General features: G+C 43.5%; 1 protein-coding gene across 3 annotated transcripts in view; it reads left to right on the top strand.

Annotated features, from left to right (window-relative positions):
* The window catches only part of syt1a (synaptotagmin Ia), a 229,786-nt gene that overhangs the window by 168,938 nt on the left and 33,657 nt on the right, over nt 1-27,191 (top strand). For 2 of the 3 annotated variants that reach the window (XM_031797848.1, XM_031797849.1), the window contains exons 4-6: nt 8,079-8,262; nt 19,197-19,369; nt 22,532-22,657. In XM_031797848.1, the coding sequence (XP_031653708.1) occupies nt 8,106-8,262; nt 19,197-19,369; nt 22,532-22,657 (456 nt within the window). In that variant the 5' untranslated portion in view covers nt 8,079-8,105. The remainder of the gene's footprint in view (nt 1-8,078; nt 8,263-19,196; nt 19,370-22,531; nt 22,658-27,191) is intronic. The other variant, XM_031797851.1, reaches the window with a different exon arrangement.

Here is a 27,191-nt window from a genome sequence, read left to right as displayed (position 1 = left end):
AAAATGGCTTCCCTCTACATGCAGCTCAAATACTGAGTGAGTGGTTTTAAGCCACTCTTTTTGGGAATTGAATCTGAAGCAGGTTTTTAATCTGCAATGGGGATGGATGACAGTAGTCCTTCAGTTAGAGTGTCTCTCTTTCTTCCTTTACAAGAGTTTATTAAGTTAACCTTAAAAGCCTCTGCCTGCAGCAAAATGACTTTATCCCATCAAGTCACAAAGAAAAATACATTTGGTATATGGTCCGAAGTAAGATCACTTGACTCAATGCCCCACAGTGCATCTTTCAATGTATTCAGTGATTGCAATTAGATTGACTTCAATGACATGGAGAGTCTGCTGAATAGTTTGTGACAATTAGCAGTTGACATTTAACTCTTTGCTAAATGGACATAATTAAACATTAACTGGCTAGTTAACTCATGGATTCTACACATACGGCACACTGTCATTGGATATTCCTCTCCTTCACATGAAAGTCAACTTTTTGATTCCTCTCTGATGAAATTGACGGCAATACTCGTCGCTCTGGCTTCCCTGGCTTCAGCTTTCCCTCTCATCTCCAATGGATTTAGAGCCCGGCTGATTTGGCAGCCTTGTAAATTCCTCAAACAGCACGGTCCAAAACACTCTGCCCGCTGAGAGTCCTGGTCCAAAACACTCTGCCCGCTGAGAGTCCTGGTCCAAAACACTCTGCCCGCTGAGAGTCCTTGTCCAAAACACTCTGCCCGCTGAGAGTCCTGGTCCAAAACACTCTGCCCGCTGAGAGTCCTGGTCCAAAACACTCTGCCCGCTGAGAGTCCTGGTCCAAAACACTCTGCCCGCTGAGAGTCCTGGTCCAAAACACTGCCCGCTGAGAGTCCTGGAAAAAATGTGAAAACCTGCAGAACAGGCCCAGAATGAAAGCAGCACCCCTTCCAAACCTAAACCTTGATGGTAGCTTAAAGAACATGTTTCTAGTAGTAATAATTATACAGCATCTCCATATCTATTTTTCTCAGCCAATATACTGGGAGAGAGAAAGACGAAGAGATAAACAGCATGGCCAGTGTTGCGCCTGGGAGAGGGCAGAGTAGGGGTTTTGGGCATGGAGGGAGGGAGGGAGCTGACCCAGTTAGAGTTGGGCTGGGTTGTGAGGAGGAGTTGGTCTGGTCTGGGGCGCCGCCAGCCAGGCACGGGGTATGATGTGGGCCCTGCTAAGCCATCTGGCCGTCCTGTAATTGGTTAGGGCTCTTACACCTGCATGACACACCTTGGGTGGGATGAGCGTATGAGATGGAAGAGGGGAAGTAGAAACTCAGACTCTCTGTGATTCCTCAGGTGCTTAGAGGAAAACGACTGAAAGTGAAAAGCAGCTGGTCTTGTTTTAATCTGTCCACTATCCTGAATACATTATCCTCCATCTTTGTTTGGCATGTTGATTTGAGAGATTTCCAGGCTTTGGTGTCCTGATATTTTAGCTGGCCTTGTATCTCCCTTGTATCTCACAGACTAGGTACATTTGACGTGTTGCCTCAGCAGTGGAACATACTGTAGTGGGCGTGCTGGTGCATGACTGTGAGAGGAAGTGCTTTCATTATAACAAAGTTGATGCTTTGTGTTAAAAGGGCATTTCTGGATTTGATCGGCATGCATCATTAAACATGCTCTCTGTAATGTATTATTTAGCTTTGGCTTGAAGTTGGTTTATAATAAAGGCAATTGAAAGGGCAGGTATTGACTGATTGTTGAAATTGAGATATGATCGCTATGGCGATGACAGCCCATGGAAAAGGGAAAAGGTCAGAGGCAAATTAGCTGCCATCCAGCCAGAACAGAATGCTACTCCATGTTCAAGTGGGTCACCTGCCACACAAGAGTGTTCAGCCTCTATACAAGACTTGTTTATACAAGAAAACATAGAATTTGAGACAGAATAACCCTTTATTATTCTGGAATGATCCTGAGAAGCATCGCTGTCTCCATGGGTGGTCTCCAACTCACAGTAGGCCTGAGAAAATTCTCTCTCCAAGCATAATGCATTTGACAGCATTTGACAGTGATGTCATTAAGTTGTTTTACACTTTATATGTGACCACCTGCTCAAAGAGAACATTAAAATGGCCGCCTTGAACCAGGCCCAAGTCAGTAAATCCTTTAAGCATTTGATGATCATTTGTTTATGAACGTCTTTCTATAACGCACCTGTGGTGATGCATTAATACAACAGTGATATCAACCCCTGTATTATATAGTTACCACATCATGTAGCCACTCATTCTCCCAGAGCAATGTCTATAGGCACAGAGCCAATAGCATCCATCACTTGGTGCTTTGACCTTGAGAGAGGAACAAAACTATCTGATCACGTCTCTGCGTCTCGACATCAGCCGCTGCGTCTCTTTGAATAATTGGGTGTATGAATAAGAAATGCACTGAGTCAAAATAGATAAATGACTTGTTTCAGCTCTGTCACATCAGCTTAGCATCTAGGCCTAGGTCCTTTGTGCTGAGGACAAAGTGGCTCTATGGGTCATTCACCTGGTAGGTGGGTTTGTACTGTTCACAGGGGCCCAACAGGGGAGCGCCATCAAACATCAGGGCATGTTACAAATATCTCCCTACTGTTCCAGGGTGTCAGATGTTCCCTTTAATGATGGCCCCGCCGTGCTGATCTGGCCTCTAAGTGGATAGATTGTCTCTCTTGTTCCCACAATGCAAATGTGTTCCTAAATGGGGCTGTTTTCTGCTCAGGGTTTCTTGTAATTACAGCCCTTTGGTGGAGCTCCTTTGTTCAGCCTCTATCTGACTCACTCACGTCTGTCAGGAGAGCGGGAAACTCTAGCAGGTGTGCATTAGGGCCCTTCGGATTGGAGTCTGACGTGGACGAACATCACGAAAACATCACGCCTGAAGCCTACAATACAATACATGCCCTCCATTCCCTTCCCACGGGATCAATCCTATCTGCAATAGAAGAGAAGATGCCTCCTCCCACATACCCTACTCTCTCCTGAGAGCAGCATTATATTCCCGAAAGTCCTCTCCCTGCCTGCACTGAAGTGTCTCTGTCGTGGCCCGTCGTGCCTCTCCACAGCTCAGCGCCCACACTCACCTCGATGCTGCCTTTCAAAGGGAGACAAGGGAAGGCAGAGAGAACATGAAGGTGTAGGTGGAACCTTGAACTAGAGGGGAGAGTCAAAGGGCTCACAGAAGCACTGATTGCTGTGTTCATTCATAGCAATTAGCAAAGATTTCAGGGAGGGGTTTCAAGGCAAGTTTGAACCTGCGTTAGAACACATCAATGCAATTGTATGCCCTTTATATAGTAGCCTGTAGGTGTATATTATGGTAAATTGTCCTTATCGTGGCTTGTGTTTGACACCCTGAAGGATGTCTTTGTCAGATCTGCCAGGGTCATTAAATACGTGTTGACAACACAGCTGGAGAACACAGTCCTCTCGTGCGTTCACAGCGTGTTCCCATACAACAGCTGGCAAAGCCAAAGTGAGTGAACAACAGCACCTCATGCTAACAGGCTTGCCAATGCCTCTAAAGTGAGTTAGCAACAGCTAACACTCTTATCCTGTGAATACACTGCACTCTCAATTGGATTATATGTTTTCTCCCATAAACACACTCAGTGAACCTACAAAGCAATCGGATCACCTTGCCATCTAGTGACTCAGAGTATCTATACATTCTTCCATCTACGGTATTATGAATCTAGTATCATGAAACAGGGCACGTTGGAAATTCCTTTTGTTTCACAACCTCATTATAGTTTTTATAGACTGTAGTAGTATGGAGAAATATATAAATATACAGTTGAAGTCGGAAGTTCACATATACTTAGATTGGAGTCATTAAAACTAGTTTTTCAACCTCTCCACAAAATAGTATGTAGTTTTGGCAATGACACAAGTAATTTTTCCAACAACTGTTTACAGACAGATTATTTCACTTATAATTCACTGTGTCACAATTCCAGTGGGTCAGAAGTTTACATACACTAAGTTGACTGAACTACTTGGCACCACATGTCCCGCTAGGGCACCTCCCCCCACTGCTCAACTGACACAGTAGCACACAGAACGCAAAAAATATTCTTAGAAATATTTAACCTCCACACATTAACAAGTCCAATAGCTCAAATGAAAGATAAACACCTTGTTCATCTAGCCACCAAGTCAGATTTCTAAAATGTTTTACGGCGAAAACATAGCACATATTTATATCAAACCACCACCAAAGATAGGCTAATTTACATAGCCATTTTGTAGAACAATAGATGCAATCACAAAAGCAGGATTAAAAGTAAAATAATTCACTAACCTTTTGAAAGTCTTCATCAGATGACAGGAATAGGACATGTTATACAGTACATTTATGTTTTTTTCAATAATATGCAAATTATATCCATAAATCACGGTTTACATAGAAGGTCATGGCTAAAAAATGCTACAACAATGCCTGGAGAAATGATGGTAACTCTGCCAGATAACAGAAATACACATCATAAACGTTGACTAAATATACATGTTCTACATATACTTAGAAAGATACACTTCTTCTTAATAAAACAGCTGTGTTACATTTATTTTTAACTTTACAGATTTCGTTCACTAGGCTATAATGTGAGTCGGCGCTCAGGAATTAGCATTTTGGCTCCTCCACAGAAACCCAAATTTAACACATAAATGTTCCCTTACCTTTGCTGTTCTTCCATCAGAAGACCTGGAAGGGTTTATACTTTTAGTTTTGAAGTCTGTGTCTTTCGGTTATCAAACACGACATATTTCGGTTGAAATGCAGCCAAAAAGTAAAGTTAGTTCGCACCAAAACGTCGAAATTACATATTATATGTCGACTAAACTTGTCAAACTTGGTTCAGAACACAGCGTTAGCATGCTATATAGCTTCACCGCAATTCTCAGGACAAAGAGAAACACACGCATCGTTTAATCAATCTTGAAAGAAACACAGCACAGGCGCAGATTGCGCGTGAGAGAGTAACCTGTATTCTCGCGCGACCGAAAGGATTCGGCCGTCATTAATCTCGTGAAAGCGCGATCCTCACAATGAGAAGCCCCATTGAAAGCGGACACCGCGCTGAAGGCATAGGAAGTGTTCCCAGGACCGTAGGTGCTTGGGAAGGGTGGGGGCGATGACGTCAAAGTTGGGCCAACTTTTTGGATGACAAGAGAGAGTTTGGGAGAATGAGTGCCCTGAGAGTTCTGCTTTACTTACAGACATAATTTAAACGGTTTTAGAAGCTTTAGAGTGTTTTCTATTCAATAATATTTATTATATGCATATATTAGCAATTTTTTACAGATTTTTTTTCTGTGTACTATGGGCACGCATTTCACCAACGGGGGCAGTATTCTGCCCGTTCATCTGTACAAACAATAGTACTCAAGTATAAACACCATGGGACCACGCAGCTGTCATACCGCTCAGGAAGGAGATGCGTTCTGTCTCCTAGAGATGAACGTACTTTGGTGCGAAAGGTGCAAATCAATCCCAGATCAATCCCAACAGCAAAGGACCTTGTGAAGATGCTGGAGGAAACCGGTACAAAAGTATCTATATCCACAGTAAAACGAGTCCTATATCGACATAACCTGAAAGGCCGCTCAGTAAGGAAGAAGCCGCTGCTCTAAAACCGCCATAAAAAAGCCAGACTATGGTTTGCAACTGCACATGGGGACAAAGATCGTACCTTTTGGAGAAATGTCCTCTGGTCTGATGAAACAAAAATAGAACTGTTCGGCCATAATGACCATCGTTATGTTTGGAGGAAAAAGTGGGAGGCTTGCAAGTCGAAGAACACCATCGCAACATGAAGCATGGGGGTGGCAGCATCATGTTGTGGGGGTGCTTTGCTGCAGGAGGGACTGGTGCACTTAACAAAATAGATGGCTTCATGAGGAGAGGAAATTATGTGGATATATTGAAGCAACATCTCAAGACAGTCAGGAAATTAAAGCTTGGTCGCAAATGGGTCTTCCAAATGGACAATGACCCCAAGCATACTTCCAAAGTTGTGGCAAAATGGCTTAAGGACAACAAAGTCAAGGTATTGGAGTGGCCATCACAAATCCCTGACCTCAATCCTATAGAAAATGTGTGGGCAGAACTGAAAAAGCGTGTGCGAGCAAGGAGGCCACAGTTACACCAGCTCTGTCAGGAGGAATGGGCCAAAATTCACCCAACTTATTGTGGGAAGCTTGTGGAAGGCTACCCAAAACATTTGACCCAAGTGAAACAATTTAAAGGCAATGCTACCAAATACTAATTGGGTGTATGTCAACTTCTGACCAACTGGGAATGTGATAATAAAAGCTGAAATAAAAAAAATCTCTACTTTTATTCTGGCATTTCACATTCTTAAAGTAAGGTGGTGATCCTAACTGACCTAAGACAGGGAATTTTTACTAGGATTGAATGTCAAGAATTGTGAAAAACTGAGTTAAATGTATTTGGCTAAGTTGTATGTAAACATCCGACTTCAAATATATGTATCAAATCAAATTAAATGTTATTTGTCACATGCGCCGAGTACAACAGGTGTAGACCTTACAGTGAAATGCTTACTTACAAGCCCTTAATCAAAAATGCTGCGAAGAAAATACCTACGAAAAAGTAAGAGATAAAAATAACAAGTAATTAAAGAGTAGCAGTAAAATAACAATAGCAGGGTTATATACAGGGAGTACTGGTACAGAGTCAATGTGTGTCGAGGTCATTTAGGTAATATGTACATGTAGGTAGAATTATTAAAGTGACTATGCATAGACATTAACAGAGAGTAGCAGCAGCATGGAAGGGGGTTGGGGGGCAACACAAATTGTCTGGGTAGCAATTGGATTAGATGTTCGGGAGTCTTATTGCTTGGGGGACTAGGCGCTCTGGTACCGCTTGCCGCGCGGTAGCAGAGAGAACGGTCTATGACTAGGGTGGCTGGAGTCTTTGACAATTTTCAGGGCCTTCCTCTGACATCGCCTGGTATATAGGTCCTGGATGGCAGGAAGCTTGAACCCGGTGATGTACTGGGCCCTACGTACTACTCTGTGTCGTGCCTTACGGTCGGAGGCCGAGCAGTTTCCATACCAGGCAGTGATGCAACCCATCAGGATGCTCTAGATGCTGCAGCTGTAAAACCTTTTGAGGATCTGAGGACCAATGCCAAATCATTTTAGTCTCCTGAGGGGGAATAGGTTTTGTCGTGCCCTCTTCACAGCTGTCTTGGTGCGCTTGGACCATGTTAGTTTGTTGTAGATGTGGATGCCAAGGAACTTGAAACTCTCAGCCTGCGTCACTACAGCCCGTCAATGAGAATATCTGGGCCATTTACTCTGCCGTCGCCCTGGTGACAGCATCGGCTGGTGACAATCTGCCCAGCACCTCTTAGCAAACAGACACCTACACACATGAAACGATTGTAAAATTGCTGTTCCTAGTTCCTGTAACAGAGACATGAATCCAAAGTAAACACACCTGGCTTCCTGCTGGTTGTTTATATGAAGTGCACAGTGGGGTAATAGTGGGTTATCCCTATGTCTTGCATGCTATAAAAGTTAGCAATACTATATTTGTTATCAATCCAATCACATGCCTGGGAATCCATTTGCATGACTAGAATAGAACGGCATAAAAGTCCACACAGAAAGTGGAGGTGTTAGAGGCTTTGTGAACGTCCCAAATGCCACCCTATTCCCAACATTTGGGACACAGCCTTTGTGTAGTGTGAAAGCCAGCTTCATCTGCCTAGGGCTGCTGGTAGAACCCTGCAGGATCATTGTGGGATCCAGGTGTGTTTACTCAGGCTGAGCCAGCAAATGGTCACACAGAGGGAGCTCCACTCACTCATCTATAGCAGGACCAGAGAAAACTGTCCCTGGCAGACATCTGTCACAACCAGCTAATCCTCCCTGACTCTCTCTTTCTTTGTCTTTCTTTCTCACTGTCTCTCTTTCTCTCTCGCTCTACCTTCGATTTGTCTCGCTCTCTCTGTATCTATTTATTCTATGTACAGTGGAAGCAATATTAAATTAGGTATGTTAAACTCAACTCTTTCTCCATCTCTCCTCCAGCTTCTGCCTGGCTGCCCCAGCACCACCATGGCTGAGAGTCGAAGAGAAGCCCTGGCAGCGGCCCCGATGTCCACCACTGCCTCCACGGTCGGTGCCAACTCTACCGACATCTCCGGCACCGGATCCAGCGAGGACTTCTCCAAGCTCAAGGACAAGTTCATGAACGAGCTCAACAAAATCCCACGTGAGTCATGTTAGCGGTTGGTGTCCCTTAACCTGCCTGGTGACAGAGTGGTAATTGGTTGAGTAGCTACTTCCTAGACGTCTCACACATTCCTCAAAGCACCCTTGGATCTGTTCTTTAGAGACTAATTGCAATCAACAAAGTACAAGTGGTCATTATCACTGATTGTGGATAGGGACTAATGGTGTTACTCAGAAGTACTGTGACTACTTTTAGAAACCCGTTTGGCATTTGAGGTGACAAGACAACAAACAGCATTGTTTTGAAAGTTTTGTTTGTTAAGTATGTCTAATTTCCAAGATTGTTGGTTTTCTCAAAGCAAATTCACCTTTTCAATCCCCAAGGTTGTCTGTATTGCTGGGCACCCTGTGTTTCTTCCCTCCATCAATACCCTCCCCCGACAGGAGACACGACTACAGCATGTTGGAATCCTGACCAACTGTGTGCCCATCACTCCTATATAAAAATGTTCCACCCAGTGATTCCGGAGGAGACACGTGTCTTTGCCTGTAACGTCTGTGGAACAGTAGCAGTTAGTTTGGGACAGCAGCATCCTTTGTTTATCCCAAACCCCAACCTACGTATCCAGTGGACGTGGTTGCGTTAAGCCTCCCAAGTCCTAAATATAGACAAATCCACCGGCTCATGTGGAAGTAATTCCAGTGTCAGGAAACGGCTCCCGTGAAAAAGAGAGGTTCTATTGCTTTAGCTCCAACGTGAATGACGCCACTTGTTTTATTATGCTGTCCTAGATCCATAGCGCAGGGAGCCTGATTACAGATTTATCCTGCATCTGGGGAGGCTCATTTAAAACCAACAACATATTTGCTTTGGGAAATAAAGCCGTAGTAGCTTTAGACAGTAGTCCGTGGTCAGTATGTGCTGCCCTGGACTTTACCCCATCAGACCAGAGATAGACTTTCATTGATTGACAAGCGACAAACACTTCCTAGAAGTGTGTTGGAGCCATTGGGCGCTCCAATGAAATTAGCACCACTGAGGAGCATATGGAAGCCATAATGAAGACACTGTAGGGGGGTGACTCTGATGTCCCCTGTGCCTCAGAGTAATGGTCCCTCATATCAGAACTGTTTCACCTTGAGAGGGCTTGAAGATATACCACCTGCCACATCTAGCTACTAACCCCCCCCCCCCCCCCCCCCCCCCCAATCCTAGCCAGCACAGCTAACCTGGTGCCTCAGCACTCTCACAATGGAGTTGTGTTACCCTTCCAAAACACCCGGTCTTTCTCTCTTTTCGCTGTCTGTATTTGGCAATGGCACGGTGGCAACCAGCCCATTAGGCTTTGTAACAACCCAAGTACCACCTCTCTCCCTAATTATCACACTGCGTGATGTGGACAACGACTAAATAAGGGGTTGTTGGGTGTGCCTCAGACAGAGATGCTATCTGAAAGCAGCCCCTGAAAAAGCCACTCCATTATAGTAGAGTTTAAATGACAGTTTTTACTCCAGCACTCAGTCAGAACTAGAAAACGAGCAGCTCCGCGCCGAGCGCTGCCAGCCTGATGAATGTCCAACGACGTGTTTGTGCCAGGGAATATCGATACAGCTACTCCCAGTATTGGGACAGGGCATTAATGAATAAGACAGAATCAATTCATTGCCATAGGAAATTATTCATTGTGGGTATTTCTACATAGAAATAGATGGTTATCTATAAGACTTGACTCCTGGAGGTAAAGCTGAATGCATGGTGTTGTCAGAGTTGGGCATCTTGTGCTGTATCTCTGGTATAACTCAGTGGAATGCCATGTGACATTAACAAAGATCCATGGATTCATCTCCAAGCCAGAAGCTCCTCTTCAGCCCCATCTGTTGGCTGATGCTGCTAGAAGTGGCGGTTTTTCAAATGGAGTTGAATTTAATCCCTCCAAAAATCTTCAGTGTTTTCTTCCTACATTTTCCCTTCTCAAAAGTATTTTAAACCACCAAACCTGGTTTTAAAAAACAATTAAGCAACACCACATGGAACAACGCCTCTCCCCCATGTGACCTACTTATTGTGTGTAAGTACTGACACGTATGTGTAACTGATAGATGCACACACACATACATTTCAAAGCATTAACATGTAGTGTATGGAAATTGTTAAGTCTTTTGTCTGTAATGTATTTTTCGTCACGTGCCCAGTAAGACTAGCTGTTGCCATTGGCGTCAGCTAATGGGGATTAAAATAAATCAAATCATTTCTCATTCGCTGTCTCAAAAGTATTTCACACCAAGGAGGACCTACAACAAAGAGGATGTTATTAAAAGCATTACTTCCTCCATTACCTGCTGTAGCTCCATCCGCTATCCCAGCATGCATTGCCACCACAAGGATGTTTGTTGAGATTAATGCAGACTGTCCCACTTTTCTCTCTTTCAAGTTTACCACTAAAGGTTTGTGGTCAGACTACTGACAGTATTGGCTTGCATGAAGTAATGTGTATGGAGAACGCCATGTCATGCCATAGCGAGCGCCACACAAAGCCAACAAACAGCATTAGGAGAGGTGTATCCACTGCAGCTGTGTTTGTGTTGGGCCGCACCACACCATGCTCAGGGCCTTGTGGCCTAAGAGGGAGGCGTTGTCATGGATTTTCCAGCACTCCCTCTAAACACCAAAGGGTTTTTGTTTTCAGTGACAATAATGAACCTCTCAGTGTTAGAAATGCTTTGCTCCATAACTGCTGTCTCCACCCTCTCCTCCATTACTCTAAATAACACAGACAAAGGTATTGAAAATTACATTTCTAAAAACATGTATTTTCAAAGGCTGTCAATATGAGTGGGTTTTTTCACACCTGTTTCTGTGGGTATTACACTGAAAGCTATACATACTCATTACAAAATGGACTGCCGAGGTAGCAGTGTAGCCTAGTGGTTAGAGCATTGGACTAGTAACCGAAAGGTTGCAACTTCAAATCCCCGAGCTGACAAGGTACAAAATCTGTCGTTCTGCCCTTGAACAGGCAGTTAACCCACTGTTCCTAGGCCGTCATTGAAAATAAGAATTTGTTCTTAACTGACTTGCCTAGTAAAATAAAGGTATAAAAAAATATATATATGTACAGGTGACTGAAAACTCTAACATTTAAAAACATTTTTTTTTAGAATAATTACTGAGTAGTTTATTTCACTTAGATTCTGCTCAGAAATGACAGCACCCTTTGAGGATTAGACTGGTAGTAGATCAGCAAAGACAAACTTCTCTGTCCCTCTCTGTCTGGCTCTAGTCCCGGTCCTCTCCCGGGCCTTGGACTGAGCCAGTAGGCCTGCCATGAGGCAGCAGGAGGGGGCTAGGGGCCCAGAACTTAGAGCTAGCAGCTTACAGACGGGAAGAACAGTCCTCCTCGGACCAAACTTCTTGCCCCCCCGCCCAACCGAGCCCATGTCAGGAGGGTGCTCTATGGCGTGCAGGGGGAGATCCCCCCTCATCAACAGTGTGATGCTTGACCCTTTTGAGAGTCCCAGTACGCTACCTCCCACCTCCAGAGTAGCCTTTCAAAGAAGGGAATCAGAGGCCTGGTCCGAAACTCAATCACTTTCTTCCTCATTAGTTTGACATAAATCTTAACAGAAATACCAGTTTGTGTAGCCAGTTATTTTTTCTGTTACATATTCATCCTACCCCATTTGCAGCTATTGTTGCACTGTCATTGTTGTTGTTGTTCCCACAGTGGGAAAGGGCAAGGACTGGGGGTGCTGCTCTTGTTGGCATAACAACATGTAATGTCAAGGTTAATTGACCAACAGTGTGCTGTCACAATATATTAGTTTGTGTTGCAATGCCTATTACCCTGATACATCATCACCCCCCCCCCCCCCCCCCCACTACTGTTGCCAGTCTATTGGATCCTTTGTATAATGATGTAAGGAGGCACGTATCTCCTCAGAGGACCATGGGTAATGTGATGACAAGCAGGAAGCTCCCCCTGTGCCCCGAGGCAGACCCCAAGTGACTGATTACTATGGGCCCGTCCCATCAACCGCTCCACCTCCCTCAGACTGCCTCTGCCCGGAAACATTGAGATAGTATGGAAATCTGCCCCAAAACAATGCAATGAAATAGAGCCCTTTAGCTTCCATTATTCCTACTCTGTGGCTCACCGATTTGACTGATCCTGCTCTATCTATTGCCACACTAACAGTGGTTGTGTCTCTCAGTTGAGCATCACTTCAATAGACATCAGTGCACATAAATGTACACTATACTCAATAATATATTAAATATACTGTACATCAATGTTACTTTTTAACTCTGCATTGTTGGGTAAGAGTTTCACGGTGAAGTCTACACCTGTTCTTGTCAGCACACGTGACAAATACAATTTGATTTGAACAATACCCATCAATATACACATCAATAATATGCATCAATATTACATGAATATTCACATCAAAACACTAAAAGCAAAACAAAATCATAGAAAACAAACATTATTCAGTAAAAAAGGTCCTCAATCGTTTTGAATTGTCCCAGTGGCACCAATTCATCCAATTTTAGAGAGCCTTGGAGATCATTCCAGATGAAAAAAAAACAGATTTACCTACCGGTAACTCAAGTGGAGATTGTAGGGATCTCCAGTTAGCCATCCCTAACGTCTGGTATCTCGTACATCTAGAAGTTAGTAACAATTAAGTAACAATGAAGTTAACAATGAAGCTACAGAATGCAGTGATGTGTACTGAACGAATTGTCTTTAATAAACACTAGTGCACTATGATAAACTGCATCAAAAGGCTTAAATACAGTGGCAGCTGCATTCATATAGGCAACATCCCCATAGTCTATAACCCAGAATGAATGTTCTGCTATTTCATTCAAATCATGACAGATTCCTTTAAAATAAGCTGTTAAATAGAGCCAAGAGTCTCTTACATATGAAGTTCGGTAAAATGGCGGACTTTGTGAGAGGATTACCTTTCAGTTACTGTAACCTTTTCTTCTTCATCCACAGAGAGTATGTCTGAAAAGATGTGTTAGAACCAAAAGACCCTCATCCTGTTTGCATTGTTCCATGTGTCAAGAGTTCCATAGCCTTTGGCAGTCTGCAAGGTTTTGTTTAAAAAACCCTGTCTGATAACTCAGCTGTCATATTTCAATGGTCCCCATTCCATCCGGTTATCAGATCAATTCTGTCTGGAAGAAAAAAAACAAAGGTTTGATAAGAAAGCGGGCGACTCGGAGCGCCAGACAAATGCAGCTGGAGCCTCCTGGTTCGGAGCGAATGAGCCAAAAGGCCCTGCTGTGTCCTTGAAGGCATCCGGAGGACGTTGATATTCACAGCTGAAAGCCGTCTCATTGTGTGGCGTCGAGGCACATTGGCTGCCGCTGACTGGATGGTTTTTGACTACGGCTGCAGAAATGTGATTTGCGCCTCTCCTCCGGAGCTGTGAACACCAAACAAGCATTCCATCATCCAGCGCCTGAATCATTTTCCGTTCACCGTTGTGTGTAGCGAAACGAGAGTTAACTACTGCTTAAAGTTGAAGTGCAGTGCACCAGCTGGCGTCGCGGTCTCAAGAGAGAATAGACGCACCATGTAGTTAATTAGGGAATGCTTTTATTGCTTTAGGGGACTCAGTTTATTTTAATTAAGCAACACAAAAGTGTCTTTCAGTATTAGACACATGCCCAATAAAATAGATAAATAAGGCCTGAGTTATTGCATTGGATTTCACAGCAATGGGCTGTGCATTATAACAGTTGTACCACTGATGACAACACATTGTAAATAACCACAGAAGGAGGCAGTACCATTTAAACATATTATATTTCATGATGCACAACTGAATCCAATTTCAGTGCAGTCTGTCTCGTCAAAATAATGCCAAATTTCACTGTTATTTTCGCGATCGTTTGTAGAAACGGACCACGGCGCAGCGGATGTTGAGTTCCACATAATTTTTATGATAAAGTGAAACTTAACAAAGACAAATAAACAATAAACTAACAACGAACCGTGACTACAGAGGTGCTACGAGCACTAACTCAAACACAATATCCCACAAACACAGGTGGGAACAAACACTACTTAAATATGATCCCCAATTAGAGACAATGATTACCAGCTGTCTCTAATTGGAAATCATACAAGTCACCAACATAGAAACATGAAAACTAGAACACCCACATAGAAAAAATAAACTAGACTACCCCCCCCCCCCCCCCCCTGACCTACTCTGGACTCTCTATGGTCAGGACGTGAGGTGGCACAGGTGGCACAGGACTGGTGACACGCACTTCAGGGCAAGTGCGGGGAGAAGGAACAGGACGTACTGGGCTGTGAAGGCACACCGGAGACCTGGTGCGTATAGCCTGCATCAATGGTACCGGTTCGATGACACACCTCGCACGGCAAGTGCGAGGAGCTAGCATTGGACGTACTGGGCTGTGGAGACGTACATTTGGGCGAGTGCGAGGAGCAGGCACAGGACGTACCGGACTGTGGAGGTGCACTGGAGGCCTGAGGCGTGGGACCGGCACAGATTGCACCGGACTGGTAACACACTCCTCCAAACGCCTGCGTTGCCGCATACTCCTCGCCAACAGCAGCTGCAAACGCAGATTAGGAAGGAACAGACAGAGTATCCCGTCTACCACACAATGACATTACTGCAACGTATCCAATTTACCAGCAGAGACATTCTTCAATGGACAAAGGACTCGGTTGGGCAAGACGGCCTTCCATCTACCACCAACCTACCGAAGCGCAGCTCAGAGTAAATAGTTATTGCATTTTCCTTTTCCAAATGGGCAGTAATTTAGAATGCATAAGATACTGTTTTTACGATAGCATAGCTTCGCCCTTTGTTCCTCAGTCTTCCCGCTCTTTCACTCAAACCCAGCCCTTTTCTTTTGTGTAACAAGCTGTCATATCTGTTCCGCCCGCTAGGGACGTTTTCCTTTATGACGTAATTTGTAATCAAGTTATGATTTAATTATGTGTATGTGTAATTCTGTGTGATTAGTTAGGTATTTAGTAAATAAATAATTAAACCCAATTTTGTATTGCTGATTCAACTTGTTAGCCAGGGTTCGTGCAGATAACCAAGAATTTACAACATTCAGATGAGACTGAATTAAGATGACGATTAATATTGACTGCTATTGATGTAAAATATTACTAGGTCTTTAAAAGTTTATTTGGGAAGATAACAGCTCTATAAATATTATTTTGTGGTGCCCTGACTCTCTAGTTAATTACATTTACATGATTAGCTCAATCAGGTAATATTAATTACGGAGAAATTATTTTATAGAATAGCATGTCATATCACTTAATCCGGCATAGCCAAAGACATGACAATTATATAAAGGTATCGATAATTACCATACTAATGCAAAGTGACATAATTTTACCACTAAAACAATTATAACAAACAAGTTTCACAACAATATTTTGTATTTTTCAAATGTTTTTCTTCAACAACTTTGTGAGCAGCAGAAAAACAGTTTTTCGGAGACCACAGCTCAAGGGGGTGAATTCAAAATGGGGTGGATCGGGGGAGATTGTCCCTGCCATTAGCACACCACTGTGCCAAGGCCAAGGCTGTAGATCCCAAAGATATTTTAGAGCATCACTCAATGTTTTTCCTAAAAGGAGAGTGCTTATCGATTTTGTCAACAGCGCATTGATTTTGTTCTCTCCCCTACCCTCCTCTCTGACAGCGAGGAGGTGAGGGAAATTCAGTGAAGCGCTGGTGAGCCAAAGCCCCAGGGAGAATAGACCGTCATATATTTATCCTGTGATGGTTCTTTCTAGTGGCCCGCAGATATAGAGTCTTCAAAGTAGCACTGAAAGGTGACAAACGTTAGATTTACAATGAAGCCGATTGCCTCCCATTGTTCCATACGAATAAAGTTAGTAGTACCACAACAGGTTTCTGAGTAGTGTACAGAGAGGAAATGTACTATGTAATCTTTTCTATGGTCATAATTATTCTGTAATTATACTGAACAAAAATATAAACGCAATATGCAACAATTTCAACCATTTTACTAAGTTGCAGTTCATATAAGGAAATCAGTCAGTTGAAATAAATACATTTGGCCCTAATCTATGGATTAAACGACTGGGTTGGGGAGCAGCCATGGGTGGGCTTGAGAGGGCATAGGCCCACCCACTTGGGAGCCAGGCCCACCCACTGGAGAGCCAGACCCAGCCAATTAGAATGAGTTTTTCCACACAAAAAAGCTTTATTACAGACAATTCTCAGTTTCATCAGCTGTCCGGATGGCTGGTCTCAGATGATCCCCAGGTGAAGACACCAGATGTGGAGGTCCTGTGCTGGCGTGGTTACACGTGGTCTGCAGTTGTGAGGCCGGTTGGACGTACTGCCAAATTCCCGAAAATGACGTTGGAGGCGGCTTATGGTAGAGAAATTAACATTCAATTCTCTGGCAACAGCTGTGGTGGACATTCCTGCTGTCAGCATGCCAATTTCACGCTCCCTCAAAACTTGTTTGACAAAACTGCACATTTTACAGTGGCCTTTTATTGTCCGCAGCACAATGTGCACCTGTGTAATGATCATGCTGTTCATTCGGCTTCTTGATATGCCACATCTGTCAAGTGGATGGATTATCTTGACAGAGTAGAATGCTCACTAACAGGGATGTAAACAAATACGCTTTTTGTGCTTATGGAACATTTCTGGGATCTTTTATTTCAGCTCATGAAGCATTGGACCAACACTTATACAGCCTTGCGAAAGTATTCGGCCCCCTTGAACTTTGCGACCTTTTGCCACATTTCAGGCTTCAAACATAAAGATATAAAACATCCAACCTCACTGAGCTCGAGCTGTTTTGCAAGGAGGAATGGGAAAAAATGTCAGTCTCTCGATGTGCAAAACTGATAGAGACATACCCCAAGCGACTTACAGCTGTAATCACAGCAAAAGGTGGCGCTACAAAGTATTAACTTAAGGGGGCTGAATAATTTAGCACGCCCAATTTTTCAGTTTTTGATTTGTTAAAAAAGTTTGAAATATCCAATAAATGTCGTTCCACTTCATGATTGTGTCCCACTTGTTGTTGATTCTTCACAAAAAAATACAGTTTTATATCTTTATGTTTGAAGCCTGAAATGTGGCAAATGGTCGCAAAGTTCAAGGGGGCAAAATACTTTCGCAAGGCACTGTATGTTGTGTTTATATTTTTTTTCAGTATAGCGTGGTGGAATTTATTCAGGTGGGAAAACTGTTAAATTATCAGATCCTTCAGTGATAAAGTAAATCAAACCAGCCTGAATCTACCACACGGTCTCCATCTTGTGTTTGGTAAATATTGACAAAAACATAGTTTGTTTGCTGATGGGCCTGTTGGTGGCCCTCTCTGTTGCTGATGGGTCTGTTGGTGGACCTCTCTGTTGCTGATGGGCCTGTTGGTGGCCCTCTCTGTTGCTGATGGGCATGTTGGTGGCCCTCTCTGTTGCTGATGGGCCTGTTGGTGGCCCTCTGTTGCTGATGGGCATGTTGGTGGCCCTCTCTGTTGCTGATGGGCCTGTTGGTGGCCCTCTCTGTTGCTGATGGGCCTGTTGGTGGTCCTCTCTGTTGCTGATGGGCCTGTTGGTGGCCCTCTCTGTTGAAAGGAGGTGTGGGTTACAAGGTGTTTGATGTTTGTGAGCAGAAGCTGTAATTATCCCTCCAGAATGGAGGAGCCTGACACTGTTTCTGTCCTCATTATTTACAGCACGTCTGGCCACTCTGATACTTTTAACAACCCACTTTTGTGCCGTGCATAGCTGGTGGCTGTGTGTGTGTGTTCTGTCGGGGAGAACTGCCTGACTCCTGTTGTTTAGATGGGCGTCCCTGTTTGTCAGCAGGCTGTTAGAGTGATCACTGTGCTGTGTAGCTGAGCGGCTCCCTGTCTGCCTGTGACAGCCCTGACTGGACCTTTCAGCTGGACTGTTTAGTCCATTCAGCCTTATATAAAATAGGGCCTACAGTGGGGAGGAAAAAAACATGTCATTACATTCTCAATTAAAGTAACATAACGGTCCATGGCTGTTTTAGTATCCTTTGCCGAGTAGGTCACATCCACGAGCAATGCTAAGAAATTGACTGGCAACATAACAAAAGCTCTCAAAGAAAGTTCTCAGAAACTCGCTAGTATGAGATGAATCTGAGACAAACGTATGAATAGGAATTCTCTTTGAGAAAGAAGTGTCAAAACCCATGAACATGATGAGTGGTCATGCAATCACTGACTCGACATGGTCACGCTACAGTTGGTAACTTGCTCTCCAACAGGCCCTGCAAATTACCTCTACACCCTGACCCGTGTGCCTGTGATTGGTGTGAAAGTATCAGTTGTCAGAGAGAAATGTTTTGTTTAAATGGCAAGTGGAAAATACCAACCTCTGTTATTTCCACTAAATTGGCAGAGGATGCCATCGTCTCTCTTCGAGGGCAATCGTTAGGAGTCCATGTCTAGACTGCAGATCGGGGACGCTGCCACCCACCACTGTTGATCAAAGTCTTTTGTCTGCACATTACCTTTACATTTGAGTCATTTAGCAGACACTCTTATCCAGAGTGACTTACAGGAGAAATTAAGGTTAAGTGCCTTGCTCAAGGGCACGTCAGCAGATTTTTCATCTAGTCGGCTCTGGATTCGAATCAGCAACCTTTCGGTTACTGGCCCAACGCTCTTAACCGCCATCCTACATCCTTATGTCTTTCTCTATGTCCTCATTCATTCCGGCTGCTGCTGCAGCCGCTATCTTCAACAAGTAGTCTCAACATCCCGCCATCAGAGTCATTCGTCAGATGCAGGGAGATGGTGAACAGGCATTTCTGGTCATCTCGGGCCTAGTTTGGTTGTTTGAGAAAAGAAGAGTGAGAGCAATGGTGCGGTTTTCTTCATCCAGGTATGGCCCCCATCCTTAACCTTCAATCTCTCTGTGTGTCCCTCTCCAGTGCCAAATTGGGCCATCGTCTCCATCGCCTTCGTGGCCGTGGTCCTGGTCCTCTCCTGCTGCTTCTGCATCTGCAAGAAGTGGATATTCAAGAAGAAGAACAAGAAGAAGGGCAAAGACAAGGGCAAGAATGCCATCAACATGATGGACGTGAACGACGGTGCGAAAACCGAGGTAAAGACTTTGTACTACTGCCATTGAACGTTATTGATTAGAGTTAATAGTTTGTTAGTCAACAGTAGTATTTGATATTGCCAAGTTTTTTTTGTATTTTCTACTGCATCATATATACTGTATATAACTTACCTTTTACTTCAAGGTAAAAAAAAGACTAATTGTTATATACATTTTTATACATTGTGAGTCTCTTTCATTTTATCTGTGACTGACTGTAGCCAGAAATGACGTCACTGACTTTTATTACACTTACCAGGCACCTGTACATTGATGATTGAAACCTATAAATAAATGCATATACAGTATATGTATACAGTATATGTCAGAATAATAATCTTCACATAACAAAGCGATTTCACTATACAATTTATCAGACATACATATAGTTTAGGCCAGGGGTAGGCAGTCGTTTTGGCTCGAGGGCCAAAGTTCAACGGAGGGCCGCACAGATTTTTTTTAGATACTTTGTATCTAGTTTTAAAAGTTCAAGTGCGGCCTGGAGTGTTTTGTTATAACCCAAAATAATTGAATGGGCCCGCGTGCCGTAGTTTGAACAGCACCTGGTTTAGGCCAAACTCTCCCCCAAGAAGACCAGTGGACACACATAACACACGACTTGTGTTGACATTGTTGCGTCTGCGATGACTCCTCCCCATCCACTCTGATTGCAGGACTGTTAAGGAAGCCTGTCGTTTATAATAGCCTCAGAGAGAGAATTCAATCTCTCTTTCTGTTCCTCTCAGTATTTTAATGTGTTAAGAACAATGAACGCTGAGTACGATATGCTGTATTGCCAGTGGTATCAACCCAGAGAAATGACATTAGCTAATTACCAGCGAGGGGAGTGAATTAATTCCGCCCTCCCTCTCCAACACACACAGAGAGAATAGGGAACACACAGCTCTTTAACCCCAGTTAGAATGCTAATTGCATTAACCCCCCCCACACACAAAGTTTGTTTAATTTGCAGTCTGTCCACGCCAACACCGCTCACATCTTCAATCAGGGACATTGAATTGGGGTAGAGGACAATGCCCTGTGAGATGATGTAGGAGTAGGGAATTGAATAGCCACACATGCCAGAGATGCAGAGGTGTTACACAGTCTGATAAGGATTGAGCTCCACAGGTTTCATCTGATTCAGAGCTTTTGTTGAAATGTTTACAATTCTTTGATTTGTAGAGGTCTCTGCCTTGTGTCCTTGTTCCTAGTGACAGTTGGTAAGCTTTATAATAACACTGATTTATCTTAAACTTATACCCATAGAATTACAATGACTTCAATCTAGAATTAGATACACAACTTTTCCTGTGCTGATTTAGGAGCTGCTACGACTACACGTCAAGCAACTAGGCTACGCACTGCCAATACAACACCCCTATCGGTTACTTATGCAACACACCTATTGGTTAGATATTCTAGAGGCGGGGCCATGGGCTCCCGAGCGGTCATTTCTCCTGGTGTGCCCAGACTCTTGTGTTAACTCCTGTGTGTGGTTGTTTTAATGTGTGTTTCTTCCTTCTATGTCCTCCTTATCTGTGTTGTGTCTGATGACTGTGCGGGATTGTCACTGGCGGTAGGTTCCCAATTGTTGTTGGATCCTCCTTAAGCCTGCTGCTCTGATGTTTTGATAGCCTCTTGACAATAACTTACCCCTATAGAACCAAATATATGTAACTATGCATACAGTACATGTATATCTGCTCTATATATGTGCGTAGTCTTGCACATGCACATATATATGTATGAAAGAAGCCCTGGGCGCGCTTTAACAAGGTTGAACCACACTGATTCTCCATCTGGGGCCTTTTCAATCTTTGCTTTGCATTTCAAAACGAAGATGTGCCTATAAGCTAAAGTAGAATGGTTAAGTTGCTAGGTTACTGCTTTTGAAACCTGTAGTAAGGTTTAGACATACAGTAGCTTTACGTTCACCTGAAGCATTCACCTGAACATACATTCACCTGAAGCCAACAGGCAGATTGACTTGACTTTGACTTAACCCAGTAAAATACCTAATACACATTGTGGGTGTTGAACATGGCTGTCTGCTATACTCCTCTCCTCTCTGTGTGCAAGCAATAACGAACAAACAATTACATTTTTTATAGTTTTGCTTAGGGAAAAATTGACTATAGGTTTGCTTGCACCAGGAGGGGACTCAGATGGGCCATACAAATTCCAAACAAATCAATGTTGTTCAGCCTTGATGCTTTCACACCAGCAACCTGACCATCACCATGACAACCATGACAACATCTCTTATCAACACCTACCTACTGCTGGCATGATGCTTATAGCTTCCATCGGCGTGGGGGTAACACATGCAGCTGAGGGTTCTGACAATGCGATTGTGTCTCCTGATGGGTGAATGATAAGTAAACTGAGAATGTGGGGGTCACAACCAGAGTACTGTTCTGTTTACTGAGAATGCCCTGCATGCAACAATGACAGTCTGACAATGTCTGACCTTTTGGAAGGCAACTTTGACACTGAATGTACTTGAGAGCTAGTTTTTGCCTCTTTAATCGCATGCTTATCAATAACAAACTGACTGCCCCCCTGCCTCGAACCCGCCTCTCCCCCACCACTACCAGCATCCCCTCAGAACCAGGCTAGCAAAGGAAAACTCACTCCTCCTTCCTCTTCTTCTTCTTCTTCTTCACTCGCGCCATCTCTTGACATTTCCTTGTTGATTTGTTTTGCACCACAGACTGATCTTCTTGAAATAACATCAAGGGAATTGTCATTTGTGGTTTGCAGAAATGCTCTCTCTCTTCTTTTCTCTCTCTCTCTCTTCCTCTCCCTCCCTCCATCCCTCCTCTGCCTGCCCATTACTGTCATCTTTTGGCTCTATCATTTGATCTCTCTCCCCCCTCGCCCCCTCAGACCAATACACCCACAGATTGATTGAACCGCATCAAGGGTCCCGGCCCAAGGCTAGCGCATCACCGAGCATGTCCTGGTGTTAACAGCTGTGGTGTTTTAGTGCTTACTCCCCCCATTATAATCCCCCGGAAGAGAGGCAGCTTTTTTCAGGAGACGGGCCCGCTGGCACACCCGCTGGCAGGCCCGGGGCGGGGCAGGGCAACAGCCGTCTAAGGGGCTGGCACAGGCGGCACACGGAGGGCACTGACTGTTGGTGGGTGTCTCCTTCAGGCCTTGAAGGATGAGGATGACGCTGAGACAGGCCTGACCGATACGGAGAAAGAGCCCGAGCCCAAGGAGGAAGAGAAACTGGGCAAATTACAGTTCAGCCTGGATTACAATTTCACCGAGAATACGGTAAGGGTCCGCCTCTGATATCCAGTCTCACTGTCGTTGTCGTTGTTATCCGAAAGGTCTCTCCTTCGTAAGTATGGTCACCACCATCTTCCTCTGTGGTTGGTCCATCAAGTCATCAATCCATTTTTAAAAAACACTGAGAAAAAGTTGCCTACCCAGGTAATGCAGAACCTACTCCTACTGTTCATTGTTGTATCACCACTGTTTATAACGAATGCCTGTAACTGCAGCATGCTAACCAGAGCTTATCAGATACACCTCACCAGAGGATCACGGTGGTTGGGTTGGTTTGTGAATGAATCACTCCTCCTCTCGCAAACAATCCCATCTTGGGATTTCGGTATTTCTGGGTTTACAGTTATTTTTTTTGTAAAAGTGCCTTATTTCGGCCTTGACGGGAACACAGTCCCCTCTAGAATACATCTGCTGTATTTTTCCCTCCGTCTGGGTTTTAAAAAGCAGAGCGACTTGAGGAGCAGACCAACTTCCAGATGTGGTGTGACAGATCACAGAGCAGGGAGGAAGGCAGCGTGGAGAGGAAGCTCTGCTGTCCTTCACTGAGGCCGTGCTAACTCCCTGTCATTAACAGAGCCGATGGACAGCCTGATATTAGCCACTCACACTCATCTGTCACTCTGTCTCTCATCCACGTGGCCAGGAGTTTTCAGTGGATCACTGGGTTAGAGCATGGTGCTAGCAACACCAGGGTTGTGGGTTCAATTCCCACATGAGCTGAATGGATAGTATGTTGGCAGTTCTCTGTGGATTGCTTTGTCACTTTGGGTGAAAGTGTTCGCTGACCCGCCATATTATATTTTCCACACGTTCGGAACATTAGAGATTCTCCACACGCATCACAACTTTCCCCTGAAAGACCCTCAAGCACTCTGTTTGTCCTTAAATGAAAATGCTTTAGCGAATGTAGTGACGGTAACAGACAGAAATGATGCTAATCATGAGGATTAATAATCACAATAATCCCTCACGCACTCAGTTGTTATGGCCATAATAGTCATGGTCATTATCATAATATCAGTCAAATGTATTCTGATAAAGAGCCTTATTACCATTTAAGACGAATGCACTAACTGAATACTAGTCACATTACTTATTTTATATATTGCGTCTAATTATAGCTATCTACATTCCCAGTAGTTTACAGAGCTGCCATGCAGTGTAAAACAATACCAGCCTGTTCTGTTCTGTGAGACTGTGATTACAGTGGTCCATTAATAATAAGCACCGTAATTCCATAATGGATCCATAATGAATGGATGGCAGTTGTCACTGTGTGTGTGACAGAAACCTGGAGCATTGTGCCCGGTGCTCACTGACAGTACCCAGCTCTGAGGCTGAGAGACAAGCCAGGGAACCAGGGACTATTGTCAGTCTGACCCACTTTCAGTTCAGCAGCAGCTACAGCAGAGAGGCACAGAGCCCCTTACTCACTCAGCTCCTGTGTCTTCAGATCAGGTCCACAGAGTAGATGCAATCACAGTAAAAAGACTGCCCTAGTCTGAGGAAGAGTGGCTGGCACAGGTGATTGTTCCACTAGTTGTTCTCTTGTCCTCTGCTGAGGACTTTGGGTGGGAGGAGGAGGGGGTGGAGGAGCAGGGGGGACAGGAGGGCTCTCATTTTGTTTAAAGGTAATCTTCCCTTCTCAGCTCAGTAGAGCAGGGCCTCTCTCTGAATGGAGGAAAGAGAAAGACCTATGTGGTCAAATGTCTCCACCTGTTTCTGTTAGTTAAGCACCAGTGATGGCTACTGGCCCAGGCCTCAATTAGAATGGGGTTTAATGAGAGCACAGGTGTGTAAAAGATTCGGTACCCAGTGTACAGTGGCAGATCCACCAGCAGCTTCACCACAAATGATCCACAAAGGAGCCAGAAAGGGAGACATAATATGCTATTTCCCTCTTTCAACATCATATTAATGTCCCTTTTAATGGGTCGAAAGGAGACCCTCTGGATTCATAACAGAGAGTTTACCGTCTCCATTATATTGGGTAGGAATAATTAAAACCACCGTTTTCCCCATTACCTTTCTCTGTCTTTCCTAACGTACTTCTACCATTGACCTCTGAAAGAGAATACATTCTCAGAGGTTCCAGACAGCTCCTTTCACATCCCCTTTCGCTTTCGCTTTCTCCTTTGAAGTGTGCAGTGTTTGTGTGGCTATGTGGAGCCGTAGGGAGGGACCAGGGAGGGAGTATCGGAACAACTCCTTTCAGGACGTGCTGCCCGGGGCTTAGTCACAATTGTAGGTGCACACCGTTCTCCAGCCTCCCGTCAGCGGCCAATATCACACACACAGGGAAGAGTTACGACCCGGCAGGACCTTCTCTGTGACAGGACACTGCCCCTCCGTTAAACACACACAGGTTTACAGACCTGGGAATGTGAAAGAAGCCAGATCAGATGTTCAGTATCGTGAGGATCATATCATAACACAAACACAGATTGGAATAGTACCCTTTTAATAAATCATTTTATTAGTACCTTTTAATAAACCAGTTTATTAGTACCTTTTAATAAACCATTTTATTAGTACCTTTTAATAAACCATTTTATTAGTACCTTTTAATAAACCATTTTATTAGTACCTTTTAATAAATCATTTTATTAGTACCTTTTAATAGATCAGTTTAGTAGTACCCTTTAATACTCAAGTTTCAGTGGTGGAAAAAGTACCCAATTGTCATACTACTTAAAATACTACTTGAGTAAAAGTCCAAAAGTATTTGGTTTTAAATATACTTAAGTATCAAAAGTAAATGTAATTGCAAACACATACTTAAGTGTCAAAAGTAAAAGGATAAATCATTTCAAATTACTTCTATTAGGCAATCTAAACGGCACAATTTCTTGTTTCTTTTAATTTACGGATAGTCAAAGGCACACTCTAACACTCAGACATAATTTACAAATGAAGCATTTGTGTTTAGTGAGTCTGCCAGGTCAGAGGCAGTAGGGTTGACCAGGGATGTTCTCTTGATAAGTGTGTGAATTGGACTATTTTCCTGTCCTGTTAAGCATTCAAAATGTAACGACTACTTTTGGGTGTCAGGGAAAATCTATGGAGTAAAAAGTAGATTATTATTATTCTTTAGGAATGTAGTCGAGTAAAAGTTGTCAAAAATATAAATATTAAAGTAAAGTACAGTTACCTAAAAAAAACTACTTAAGTAGTACTTTAAAGTAATTTTACTTAAGTACTTTATACCACTGTCCAGTTTAGTTGTACCCTTTAATAATCCACTTCAGTGTAGCTGTTGGCCCTTTTGTACACTTGACTCAACTGGTCCCTCTGAGAATATTAAAATATGATGAAATATTCAGCTAGTCTGAATCTGACTGTTTAACTCTTGACTGTGGACATTTGTCCTGTACTTGTTGTATTAAACAATAGAGGTGGTTTCACAGCAGAATATCTGATTTGAGTTTTGTAATAGTTATCCCACAGATAGACGACATTGATTGTTTCTGAGTGGTCCAGTTACAGTTTTGACTTAAATTGTCTTGAAAATCTGACTTGAAAATGGCTGTCTAGCAATGATCAACAACTAACTTGACAGAGCTTGAAGATTTTTACAATCCAGGTGTGCAAGCTCTTAGAGATGTACTTAGAATGACTCACAGCTGTAAACACTGACAAAGGTGATTCTAGCATGTATTCACTCAGGGGTGTGAATACTTATGCACATGACATATTTCTGTATTTAATTTTCATACATTTGCTAACTTTTCTAAAAACATGTCTTCACTTTGTCATTATGGGGTATTGTGTGTAGATGGGTGAGAGAACAAAACATATTTCATCCATTTTGAAGAACATACATGTACATAATCTTAGTCATTCCCTTTGGGTTGCTTTAGCTTTATGTTCAAACTACACTGAGTGTACAACATATTAGGAACACCTGCTCTTTCCATGACATAGACTGACCAGGTGTATCCAGCTGAAAGATATGATCCCTTATTGATGTTACCAGCTAAATTCACCTCAATCAGTATAAATGGAGAGGAGGAGACAGGTTAAAGAAGGATTTTTAAGCCTTGAGACTATTGAGACATGGATTGTGTATGTGTGCCATTCTGAGGGTGAATTGGCAAGACAAAAGATTTAAGTGCCTTTGAATGGGGTATAGTAGTAGGCGCCAGGTGCACTGGTTTGAGTGTGTCAAGAATTGCAACGCTGCTGGGTTTTTCACGCTCAACAGTTTCCCGTGTAAATCAATAGTGGTCCACCACCCAATGGACATCCAGCAAACGGTAGGCCAGTGGTCAAAAATGGGTCGTTGATGAAAGAGGACAAAGGATGCTGACATGAATTGTGCAGCGCAACAGACTGGCTACAGTTAGTCAACTGACAGTCAAGTACAACATTGGTGCCTAGAGACCCATAAAAGAATGCACAACTCATCGTACCTTGACACGAATGGGGTATGGCAAGCGACGTCTTTTCTGCGGTTGCAGTGTGCTAAGGAATGAAAACACTGAACACTGGAGAATTAGAAAATCATTGCCTAGTCTGA

This window comes from Oncorhynchus kisutch, linkage group LG19 (genome assembly GCF_002021735.2).
Source record: "Oncorhynchus kisutch isolate 150728-3 linkage group LG19, Okis_V2, whole genome shotgun sequence".
NCBI classification, from domain to species: domain Eukaryota; kingdom Metazoa; phylum Chordata; class Actinopteri; order Salmoniformes; family Salmonidae; genus Oncorhynchus; species Oncorhynchus kisutch.
The sequence above is the reverse complement of the archived record's forward strand: the minus strand, read 5'-3'. Positions and strand labels throughout refer to the sequence as shown.